General features: G+C 42.7%; 1 protein-coding gene across 1 annotated transcript in view; it reads right to left on the minus strand.

The window, feature by feature from the left end:
• The window catches only part of palmdb (palmdelphin b), a 31,469-nt gene that overhangs the window by 15,105 nt on the left and 3,305 nt on the right, over positions 1 to 13,059 (minus strand). Inside the window, exons 3-6 of the mRNA XM_010891126.4 lie at positions 5,049 to 5,101; positions 4,409 to 4,489; positions 4,089 to 4,219; positions 2,911 to 3,025 (exon numbers count right to left, since the gene is read on the minus strand). Of these exons, the coding sequence (XP_010889428.2) occupies positions 2,911 to 3,025; positions 4,089 to 4,219; positions 4,409 to 4,489; positions 5,049 to 5,093 (372 nt within the window). The 5' untranslated portion in view covers positions 5,094 to 5,101. The remainder of the gene's footprint in view (positions 1 to 2,910; positions 3,026 to 4,088; positions 4,220 to 4,408; positions 4,490 to 5,048; positions 5,102 to 13,059) is intronic.

Consider the following 13,059-nt stretch of genomic DNA (forward strand, 5'->3'; position numbering starts at 1 on the left):
ACCAGATTTAAAGAAAGCATGTTAGTAATGTGATCTTTTCAAATGTAAGAGTTTGTCAGAAACCACACCATCTTGTAAGTAGACCTAGTTTGGTCGTCCCTGAATTGAGGTCCCTTAACTTTGTAATGTCAAATAATTTAATAAAATACATTACATTTAATTAAACAGTTATTTCATAAATGAACATAGAGTACTTAAATCCTTTATACTTCAATATCTGTATGTGTATATATGAAAACTACTGGGGGCAAGCATATAGTCTCGTCCCATGTGTGATAAGTTCAGATGTATAAGTCTGTTTAAAGCATTTAGAGACACAACTGTGTTATTTTGAATGCAAGACAATGAACACATTTATTCGTAGGCTATTAAAATAATTATATTACTGTTTTTTTAACATGCTTCAATATTTTATGTCTTTGGTGTTACCACCTTGAAAATCACAGATTGCGAAGGACCTTGAAGAATGATCTTTTGTTAAAGTGTTATTAGGGAAACAAAATGATTAGCTCATCCCATTCTTTTAGTATGTCAGACATATAGGAATTATATTCACAATTGGACTTCGAAATCTGAAGTGACACAGTACGCTGTTTAAAATATAGGAAAATTACACTATAAAAATGTATCCTATTTCATCTTAAGTCAATCATTATTTTTAAGGATCTTAATCTTCAATTTGAGTATTTCTGGCCTCCATTTCAGAAAATTTGGAAGTTTTAACTATCACTGTTACTAGTTCAGCTAAAAACATATTTAAAGTTACTGAGCTACCGTATTAGTCAATTCTGAATTTAAAGTTGAGACCCGGCTCATTTAAATTTTACAAGTGTCAACATAAATTATAAGCGCCACCTTAAATCAAGAATGACCCCTCTACTGGCCACTGCCTACCATTAACAAATATGCTTTAAATTGTGCATCACCTATACCTCCAAGCTAACCTGACATAACAAGCAATAGGAAAAGCTTGGAACTAGATTGCCCATATATATAAAGTGGGGAGAACAAGTATTTGATACACTGCCGATTTTGCAGGTTTTCCCACTTACAAAGCATGTAGAAGTCTGTCATTTTTATCATAGGTACTCTTCAACTGTGAGTGACGAAATCTAAAACAAAAATCCAGAAGATCACATTGTATAATTTTTAAGTAATTAATTTGCATTTTATTGCATGACATAAGTATTTGATACATCAGAAAAGCAGAACTTAATATTTGGTACAGAAACCTTTGTTTGCAATTACAGAGATCATACGTTACCTGTAGTTCTTGACCAGGTTTGCACACACTGCAGCTGGGATTTTGGCCCACTCCTAAATACAGACCTTCTCCAGATCCTTCAGGTTTCTGGGCTGTCGCTGGGCAATACAGACTTTCAGCTCCCTCCAAAGATTTTCTATTGGGTTCAGGTCTGGAGACTGGCTAGGCCACTCCAGGACCATGTGATGCTTCTTACGGAGCCACTCCTTAGTTGCCCTGGCTGTGTGTTTTGGGTCGTTGTCATGCTGGAAGACCCAGCCACGACCAATCTTCAATGCTCTTACAGAGGGAAGGAGGTTATTGGCCAAGATATTGCGATACATGGCCCCATCCATCCTCCCCTCAATACGGTGCAGTCGTCCTGTCCTGCAGAAAAGCATCCCCAAAGAATGATGTTTCCTCCTCCATGTTTCACAGTTGGGATGGTGTTCTTGGAGTTGTACTCATCCTTCTACTTCCTCCAAACACGGCGAGTGGGGTTGAGACCAAATAGCTCTATTTTTGTCTCATCAGACAACATGACCATCTCCCACTCTGAGACTGTGGTCCCAGCTCTCTTCAGGTCATTGACCAGGTCCTGCCGTGTAGTTCTGGGCTGATCCCTCACCTTCCTCATGATCATTGATGCCCCACGAGTTGAGATCTTGCATGGAGCCCCAGACCGAGGGAGATTGACCGTCATCTTGAACTTCTTCCATTTTTGAATAATTGCGCCAACATTTGTTGCCTTCTCACCAAGCTGCTTGCCTATTGTCCTGTAGCCCATCCCAGCCTTGTGCAGGTCTACAATTTTATCCCTGATGTCCTTAGGAGGAATGGGCCAAAATCCCTGCTGCAGTGTGTGCAAACCTGGTCAAGAACTACAGGAAACGTATGATCTATGTAATTGCAAACAAACGTTTCTGTACCAAATATTAAGTTGTGCTTTTAATTATGTCAAGCAATAAAATGCAAATTAATTATTAAAAAATCATACAATGTGATTTTCTGGATTACAAAAAATAAATAAAAGTAAGAATTACAGACCTCTACATGATTTGTAAGTAGGAAAACCTGCAAAATCGGCAGTGTATCTAATACTTGTTCTCCCCACTGTATATATATTTTTGTCTTCATAGGTAGGGGATACAAACTGTCAGGAAGTTCTCTCCTGTACTGTGGAAGAAATATAATACACAGAGGAGGAGTTAAGATGGAGTGTTGCTTGGTTAACGTCCAAAAGCGGAAGCTGCATCACAAGTGTTTCCTTTTTTCCCGCTGAAAACCGGAATGTCCACTTCTTGGGGGCCCCTGTGGTGTCCAGAGGACCCCTCTAAGCTAACAACTGAACACAGACTCCCACACAATCAGTCCATAGCAATCTTGTGTAAAAAACAACAATTTTAACAGCACTCGCTACTGGCGTATCGCTTTCATGTCCCCTATTTCATTGCAATGAAGCCATTTCCCATACATGCAAACAGTATTAGACATTATCCATTCCTCTACTAATGTTAGTGTAAGACAGATAATTAGAGTGATGAACCAGGTACAATACAAACACAAGACTGAAGCATAACCCATGAACCATCGTGACCGAAATCCATGAATACGTGCCAGAATACAATCACACTAACGGTCTCAGGTTAGTATTAGACAAGCAATACCTTTATGATGTCTTCTGCTGTTTTCTCTACCTCCTTCAGGCGTTTAAGGGTTACTTCTTCGTTGGCTGAAATCTGCAGCTCCTGTCTTTCCAAAGCCTCTATTTCCTTCTCAATTCTAGAAAGTAGATGAAAATCATAGAATAATTCAGCAGCAGCAATCAGACCAAACAGCCATGCTAATCATAATAATTAATCAAGCAAATCTAACCATAATAATTCATCAAGCAAATGGATGTACAATACAAAAATGAAAAGAAGTTGCGTGGTTATCTTATATTCATATTTTATTAGACATAACCAATTCTTAGTTTTATTGTTTAGTACAGACTATTCTAATTCCTGGATAGAGCTAGCATAGTAATTTGGTTGATTTGGTCACTATTCTTTAATTCAGATTTGATTACAATTCGGGACCAGGTCCCTCCTCCTTTATCCGTGATGGGTCATGTTGTCCTGGTGATGCAGTTCTGAGCCTTTGTCCGTGCTCACAATTCCAAATGTGTTAGTACACCAATTTTGACCAGTACTGCGCACTATTAGGCATTATAGTTCCATTGAATATGTAGTTTTATCTTGAAATCTTATTCGGTCCAATAATCAGAGTTAAGCCCTTCAAATCATCAACACTCACAACTTGTGTTTAGCAGACTTGCAGGACAGGAAACATACAGTTCTGTGTTCAGTTCATCCCTCTTTCCATAAATGTCCTACTATCAGTAAGCAGCGCTTCGCTTTGAATTATATAGACATTTCTCTTAGAGCCGTACTAAGAGCTTTGTATATCAAAAAAGTAAGTATTTGTTTTGTATTGTAATACTACTGTTATCCTGGTACTTTCTTAAGTATTGACTTGTTGAGGGAGTAATCCTCTCTAAGGGGTTTCTCAAGGCAGACAGTTTGCAGGTTGTTATGTACCACTGAGTTGGTGGAGTAGACCGTCTGAACCACTGACTGACACACAAAGCCTATCACAGGGGTTAAGCAGTGGGTTAAAGAGCACAATCACAGAGTAATCCTCCAGTCCTTTCCCACCCATAGAATGCCAGGGTAGAAAGGGAAAGTATTGGAAAATCTCATTTTGCTCTCTGATTGAGGAATGTACACTCTTTGACACACTATTGCACAAGAACATTTGCACTCAGAAACACAATCAAAACACACACACACACCACACCTACCTGTCAATATCACTCTGCAGTTCTAGGGTTTGTTCCTGGTCATCCTGGGCCTGCAGTTTGGTGGCCTCCTGGTCTTCCTCACTCTGAGGGCTCAGCCCATCCAACAGCCATTGCTCTCGGAGGGCCTTTTTCTATTCCCAGTAACCAACAAAAGACTGTTACATTATGCACTACATTCTTGTACTTTAACAACCATGTATCCACAATGGGGAGTGCAATTCCAGTTTATTTATTTTCAGATTTTATGAAACATGTCTTACTGGCTTTGGAATAACGTCAATTATACGTGTAATTATAGATTTGGTGTCTACTAAACCTGCCTTCAAACATTGAAGTTTTAATTTTTCCTCTTCAATTTGTCTTCTTTTCTTAGCAATGTCATCCTGGACTCTTCTTTTGTCCTGTAAAGACATTCAAGCATTGCTTTTTTAACAGAAAGTGTCTAACCGTTTTTATTTTTTGATTCCATAAACTCAACCCTGAAATTGCAGACACAGATTAATCCTAGTCTTGTACTAAAACAGTACTTCAATGGACATGTCTGGGAAATCATTTGTGCTTATATTCTTATGATTATAAGTAGTGAAGGACTAGCTGCTTAGATGTACTGACTTCTCTGACAGATTGTTGTCCACTAATAGTCTCAAGGTTGATCCTTGTACTAAGCCCCAGGAACAAAGGCTACCCCAGATGACATCTCGTCTACTGACAAAATGCTCATGGCGCAAGTCATGCAATTCTACTGAAATCGGTGAAGCGAGAAGTCAGACAGACAGACGAGTTACACTGGAAAGAACATCCATAGATCTCTCAGACTACATTCTGTCACAAAGATGAGCCGACTCCCACTGCCTGACACTGTGTTTGACCTTGATTTCCAAAACAGGATATTGTAATGATTTCCTTTCTCTCACAACTACCAGACACCTTTGTTAAATAAGTATTGCTTTGTAGCTGTACCGTTATGGCCTGCAGCCTCTCCTTCAACAGGTCTGCCTCCTCCATGCTGACCCCTGCAACACAGAGCAGAGACAACTTTGGGACTGGAATACAATGAGGAGAAAGAGCCGTGTGTCTGCATGGGGGTTTCAGCGGGAGATACATAGAAATAGTAAGGAGAGAAGAGACAGTTGAAAACATAGAGGTCATATGGCTTGGCAGTGTTTGTGAAAGGGACAGGAGGTAGAGGTTTGGACAGAATGGACAGAACGGAATTGTTCTGGGAGCGTGTGACAGGAGTGTTTCTGTATGGGTCTGAAGTGGGAGGGAGCGGTACATGACAGCCTGATGGTGTCCTGTGTGTTTGTGTGTATGCGCGCGTGTGTGTGTAAACGGGAAGGATTGGCGGTCTAAGCCCCAAACTGAGGCCAGCTGGCATAACAGGCATGTCTCTGTGGCGTCAAAGTTACCAAGGAGAAAGCTTGGTGAAGGATGAGGTTTCCAGCAGGTGGCGTCACTCCTACGCAACGCTTGTCTCTGAACCGACAGCGCTGGAGGAATTGTCTCACTGTCCGAAATGAGAAGATGGGATGGGTAATGCATGAACGCTTGTCTCTGAACCGACAGCACTGGAGGAATTGTCTCACTGTCCGAAATGTGAAGATGGGATGGGGAATGCATGAACGCTTGTCTCTGAACCGACAGCGCTGGAGGAATTGTCTCACTGTCCGAAATGTGAAGATGGGATGGGGAATGCATGAACGCTTGTCTCTGAACCGACAGCGCTGGATGAATTGTCTCACTGTCCGAAATGTGAAGATGGGATGGGTAATGCATGAACGCTTGTCTCTGAACTGACAGCGCTGGATGAATTGTCTCACTGTCCGACATGTGAAGATGGGATGGGTAATGCATGAACGCTTGTCTCTGAACCGACAGCGCTGGAGGAATTGTCTCACTGTCCGACATGTGAAGATGGGATGGGGAATGCATGAATGCTTGCATTTCAGGTGTGTGGAATCTGACATCGCCTTATTAGTTCCCAACTTTTTTTGGTTCCTGTACCACCAGCTAAACTTGTGCCCTACACTGATGACCCCTGAAGTACCTCATCATGTGCATTTTACCAGTAAGCCAATGGTCTCTTCTCAAGTAGCCCCTTTGGATAGGACCAGTACCCCTGATTGGGTACCACTAATCTATAGCTAGAGTTATTTATTTAGGCAGATGTCAACTGGCCAGCAAAAACTCCAGTCATTAATATGTTTTATTAATCTCAGTTAATCCAGAACTAAAGTCCTGAGAAATTGTTCAGATGCTTAACATACCACCCCCAGCCCCCCCCCCCCCCCCCCTACAAGACCATGTTGCCATGCCTCTCAGTATAGACCCTGCAATACAGGGAGCTCTACTGTATCTCCATATTGTTTATCTCGACTAATGTTAATGTGATATTATTAGTGACGATGCATCCTCATTAATTATTACATGCACCTCATTCTGTCAGCCTTCAAACACAACACAGGGCTGGATATATCTTTCTTCAAGCAGGCCAGGGCAGGACTCCAAGGTTATGGGGCATTTAAATAATGACCATGAGTTATAGCCCCAGCCAGGATCAGATAGCATGGCTGTCTGCTAACACGTCCCGTGGAAAGGCTTTAACCTGCCTCCAAGGACCTTGAGGAACGTGTGTTCCAAACCAACAATGACAAACTCATAAAAGACTAGAAATACATTCAGTGACATGATCCGAAGGGAAAGAACACTGAAAACACCTATTGCTGTCCTTGACAAGATGTAAATAGTTCTGACATTGATAGACTGACATGCCAACCTTTTATTTTCAGCCATAACTACTGTACAAAAGGCTCTCCTGCAGAGCGACTGTTGTAACTCATATTACATAATTGCTATTATAATAGTAGTTCACCGTCACTTTTATGAGTCGAGCTTGTCAGACCAAACCAAGGAACTAGAATAACTCTCTCAATATTCAAATTGCCCATAAATAGCAAGTCTGCTCTTACGCCACAGAAAGTTATGACAGGCATGATAAATGTTGCGAGGGCTGCAGAAAGCTGACTTACACGATGGCTGATTTATAAGGTGTGTGCAGGCCTTTGCTTAATCTCTCTCTTAGACTGACGATCAACTTTAGACAGATGGCAAGATGGCCTCTGCTCTCCACAGATACTTTCACAGGAAGAAGGACAGATGTCCTCTCCCACATGGCAATGGCAGGGCTCCACTTAATTAAGACCATCGCTACATCCACCCCATATATCAGCGTATGTGCCTACTGAATCTGTTGAAATCCGACCCCCTTTTATTTAAAGCCAAATTCACTTTCATTCACTTTCTAAGCGCTAAACTCTTTTAAAATGTACTCCGCACTTTGCTGAAGCAATTTGCGATCGCAAGCATCTACACTCCCAGGGAAACGTGTATCATATTCCAGGTATGATTTGAAATTCCAAACCGTGATGAGGTGTGAAGTGTCGTGTTCAAAGGCCAGGACTGTTGATTTGTGTGGCGTGATGTTCACATCGCGGTTGGCACCTGGGCTTCTCAAATGTGTCCATGTCGACCTCTCACCGCGTGTCGTTGCTGTGTCTGTATGGTACCACCCACGAGGCAGTGGACTTCATGTACCACACACCCACACGCACACGCACACACAATGCAGAACGCCTGTGTTTGTGTTGATGTACATTGACATCCTAATTACCACCATGCGCCACACTAATTACAGCAACATCAGACACGGAGAGCTGGGCGCAAGCCCTGTATAGCCTGATGATACAACTCATATCAGCAATCTTTTTTTTTATAACAGAGTTGTAAGACCTCTAAGCCTGGAGGCTGTGGTTCTTAATTCACCGGGAAGAATAAAAATCCAGGACCAGATTTGGCCTACTTTATAAGACATTGGTGGACATTGGCTTAACCTTGTCCCTGGGATACAGCGCACAGTGCATATGAGCCTGGTACATCAACAAGTCGGCCCCAGTGAACGGAACCATCATTATTTGGGAGTGACCTTACTCGGAATTTGTCATCTTGTGATCTTAAAGAATGGCCAACGTTTTCTGTGCAATATTTTCTTTTCTTTTGAACTTGATTGTTTTAATTTGTTTTATATTTTGTACACCTCTGGAAAAAAGATGAGGCTCCATCAGATTTTTGCGAAGGTCAACAAAAGTCAGAGTGCTGAATGATTCGATCAAATACGTGAGCGTAGTCAGAAGTCAGAATGATTTGATGGAGCACATACAATTTTATGTGTTGTTCAATAAGACCTTCAGCACATTTCGGACTGTATGAGAATGAGAGTATTCTTTGATGGACCCAATCACAACATTAGGGCCCCGGAAAATAGTTACAGAAAAATGATTTAATGTAACCTGCACACTTGAGTGAGTTAAGGGCCAACAGATCATTAATTAGGATCAATAAAGAGCTAACTAGCGTTCATATCAATGCCCTGAAAACCAATCGAGACTAAACGTGTCAAAGACTTTGAGTGAGGTAAAGGCATTGAAACATAGGTGCTAGCCCATTCAATTCTTCCGGCCGATGTGATTTATCTTCTGTTGTAGTGTTATGTTATGCCTGTATGGAGAATACATGCATATATAATTACACAGAATCACAAGAACTAACTGTTATTCTCTCTGAATGAGAGTCGGCGAAATTCCTCAAATGCAAATGTCTTTAATAACTGTTTGAAATCTAGGCTGTCTATGTACAAGCCTGCCGCACACAATCTCTATAGATGTCATTTATGTAACTGGTGAATTTGATACTGGGAAATGGAGAGAGTGCAGGAGTGGGTGGTGATATGGGACTGAAGAGGAGTGCAGTGTTAGTCACAGCTGTAACCTCATATCCACAGCACAGTTCACCACTGTATCCCCGAACAGAGACATCACACACAAACAGCATTTAGATGATCAACATCCTTTGGCAAATAAACACAATGGCCCATATTGAATCCCTCCATCTCCCTCTAACTCCCGCCTACACAATCATCCCACCCACACACATGTGTGCAAATAAATGACCAGAAACTACCATAAACACACACACACACACACAAAATCACACCACCCCCACGCTACATTGGGGACCTAGTTTTTCGAACGCATCAGCGCACAGGAGCCAAGACAAGACCCCTAGCATTGTACCTTAAGAGAGGCTCCAAGGGTTGGTTAGCTAAAGCACACCTGTTGAACAGCTCTATCCTGATCCAGCCACTCTCAAAATAGAGACCACTCTCACAGCTGTACTGTCACCCTCCTGTGTGTGTTACTGTGTGTGATCGTGTGATTGAGTGAGTGTGTGTGTAAGCGGGAATGTGTCGGACTGATACTGGTGCCAGTGTATGTATGTCATGGCTCATTTGAGGTGAAGTTTGTCAGCAGGTGATGTAGCCGCGAAGAGCTCAGAGGATATGGACAAAGCCGCAGCAACATGTCACTAATGTATACATTGATCTTCAGCCCCTAACCCCCCTTTCGTCAAGCAAATACCAAACACGCAGCCAATCGGATAACGCAACCAAATTCAGACATATGATGTACTACAACAGGCTATGTCATGGTGGAAAAATTGTATCACTAACAACAACACAGTTGCATCACAACAATTCATAATTTCATTATTGAAAATAAGGATTGGGCAGCGCCCGCAAGGTCCCCCTGCTCAAGAAAGCACATGTACAGGCCCGTCTGAAGTTTGCCAATGAACATATGAATGATTCAGAGGAGAACTGGATGAAAGTATTGTGGTCAGATAAGACCAAATCGAGCCATAAACTCAACCTGCCGTGTTTGGAGGAGGAGGAATGCTGCCTATGACCCCAAGAACACCATCCCCACCGTCAAACATGGAGGTGGAAACATAATGCTTTGAGGGTGTTTTTCTGCTAAGGGGACAGGACAACTTCACCGCATCAAAGGGATGATAGACAGAGCCATGTACCGTCAAATATTGGGTGAGAACCTCCTTCCCCGGTCTGCCATCCCAAGAAGGGGGACCGGAGGGTGTGTTCCAACTATAGGGGGATCACACTTCTCAGCCTCCCCGGGAAAGTCTATGCCAGGGTTCTGGAGAGGAGAATACGGCCGATAGTAGAACCTCGGATTCAGGAGGAACAGTGTGGTTTTCGTCCAGGCCGTGGAACACTGGACCAGCTCTATACCCTCTACAGGGTGATGGAGGGTTCATGGGAGTCAGGTTTGGGGACCACACAATTTCGTCTCTGCTCTTTGCGGATTAAGTTGTCGTGTTGGCCCCTTCAAGCCAGGACCTTCAGCATGCACTTGGACGGTTTGCAGCCGAGTGTGAAGCGGTGGGGATGAAAATCAGTACCTCCAAATCCGAGGCCATGGTCCTCAGTCGGAAAAGGGTGGCTTGCCCACTTCAGGTTGGTGGAGAGTGCCTGCCTCAAGTGGAGGAGTTTAAGTATCTAGGGGTTCTGTTCACGAGTGAGGGAAGGAAGGAACGGGAGATTGACAGACGGATCGGTGCAGCTTCTGCAGTAATGCGGTTGATGTATCGGTCTGTCGTGGTGAAGAAAGAGCTGAGCCGCAAGGCGAAGCTCTCGATTTACCGGTCAATTTACGTTCCTACTCTCACCTATGGTCATGAGCTTTGGGTCATGACCGAAAGGACAAGATCCCGGATACAGGCGGCCGAAATGAGCTTTCTCCGCAGGGTGGCTGGGCGATCCCTTAGAGATAGGGTGAGAAGCTCGGTCACCCGGGATGAGCTCAGAGTAGAGCCGCTGCTCCTCCACATCGAGAGGGGTCAGCTGAGGTGGCTTGGGCATCTGTTTCGGATGCCTCCGGAACGCCTTCCTGGGAGGGTGTTCCGGTCCCGTCCCACTGGGAGGAGACCCCGGGGAAGACCTATGTCTCCCGGCTGGCCTGGGAACGCCTCGGTGTCCCCCCGGAAGAGCTGGAGGAAGTGTCTGGGGAGAGGGAAGTCTGGGCATCCCTGCTTAGACTGCTGCCCCCGCGACCCGGCCCCGGATAAGCGGAAGAAGATGGTATGGTATGGTACCTCCTTCCCTCAGCCAGGGCATTGAAAATGGATCGTGGATGCGTATTCCAGCATGACAATGACCCAAAACACATGGCCAAGCCAACAAAGGAGTGGCTCAAGAAGAAGCACATTAAGGTCCTGGAGTGGCCTACCCAGTCTCCAGACCTTAATCACATAGCAAATCTGTAGAGGGAGCTGAAGGTTTGAGTTGCCAAGTGGACAAAATCAGTGGGACAAAATCCTTCCTAAGATGTGTGCAAAGAAACGTCTGACCTCTGTGATTGCCAACAAGGGTTTTGCCACTAAGTACTAAGTCATGTTTTGCAGAGGGGTCGAATACTTATTTCACTCATTAAAATGCAAATCAATGTATAATATTTTTGACATGCGTTTTTCTGGATTTTTTTGTTGTTATTCTGTCTCTCACAGTTCAAATAAACCTACCATTAAAATTATAGACTGATAATTTCTTTGTCAGTGGGCAAACGTACAGAATCAGCAGGGGTCAAATATTTTTTCCCTCACTGTAGTAATATTTTGTTTTATGTACTGTATGGTCTTAAAGAGATATTGTCAAAATTGTAAAATTTCGTTCAATATATGGTCTCATGACATACAATATGGTCTCAAGAGATACAATAAATGTTGTTGTCTCAAGACAATAAATTGTAGTTATATGCAGCTAAAAGGATTAATTACTGAAGGATTCCAGGATAATCCTGAAATGTATTTTATTAGTTGGAACAAGTTAGAATTTGTTGCATTAGTTTAGTAAAACAAAAGAAAATCCCATTTAGTGGAATATTATGACCATTATTTTTTTTGTAATATTACAAAAATTGTCCATGTTGTTTCTATACCAGGAAACACCCTTGTCCACCACCAGTCAAAGTGAACTGACCCCCACGTCTAGCCCCACTAACCCACCTCTACCTACAGAAACTGAACCACGCCTCGAGCCACAGTGACCTGACCTACAGCTATCGCAGACTGGTCTCCGTCACAGTCCAGAAAGGCACACCATGTAATCTCTCCTCCTTAATCTGATCTTCACAGGATTAAGGGTTCCTAATCTGTCTCTCTAGTACTGAATCCAGCGTGGGAATTTACTGGACGTACTGTAGACATATTACTTGCAGCCTGTGAATCCGTGTGTGTGTGTCCATGCATGTGTTTGTCAAACACAGTATCTGGACACAAATGGCCAGATTTGGACTAAACGCGAATGATGCCTCTTTTCATAAATATCCAATATCTTGGCCATCCCCCCTCACCTACTCAAACCAAAACACACACTGTATCCCCAGGTTACAGCAGCACTACACAAAATTAACAAAAGTATAACCAGTACCAAAGAAATTCTGTTTAAAACCCTGGAGAAACGCAAATACATTCATACATGTAAAACTCAATTATACCAGGTTATTAAGATATGTTTCTTGTCCATATTTCTCCTTCACAGGTAAGCTATATGTCAATCTCTGAAGAAGAATGTCTGTAGCACTACTAGCCTAGGACAGTTATACAAAAAGTGTTTGTTAACGCAGTTATTGTTACAACAGACAGGCTTATAAGGAAAACATTTTCATGTTTCTGCTATTCCCCTTGTAGACACTAGAGGGCTGAAACTGTACATATTAATTAAAGTTTGGAATTAGTGTTCCTGACTGTAAAATGTCAGACTTTATGTTATTCTCCATAAAATACAGTGTTATCCTCCATAAAATACCTTTCATTAATTCTGATCCACATAAACTGTTCATATTTCCTGCTTCTGCTGTAGCAAGCTTTCTCAAATTCAGCGTATCTTCATGTTACTAATGGGTGATCTCTAGCAGGGTAAGTATGGAGTACCTACAATATACTCATTATACTGCAGTGTGAAGTTCAGTCAACTCCAGAATCTCTCTGAGCCGAAGACATCCAGTGTGTGGGTGTACATACTGATGGGTATTCATCTATGCTTACAAAGTGTGTATTT

The sequence above is a fragment of the Esox lucius genome, chromosome 21, assembly GCF_011004845.1.
Source record: "Esox lucius isolate fEsoLuc1 chromosome 21, fEsoLuc1.pri, whole genome shotgun sequence".
NCBI classification, from domain to species: domain Eukaryota; kingdom Metazoa; phylum Chordata; class Actinopteri; order Esociformes; family Esocidae; genus Esox; species Esox lucius.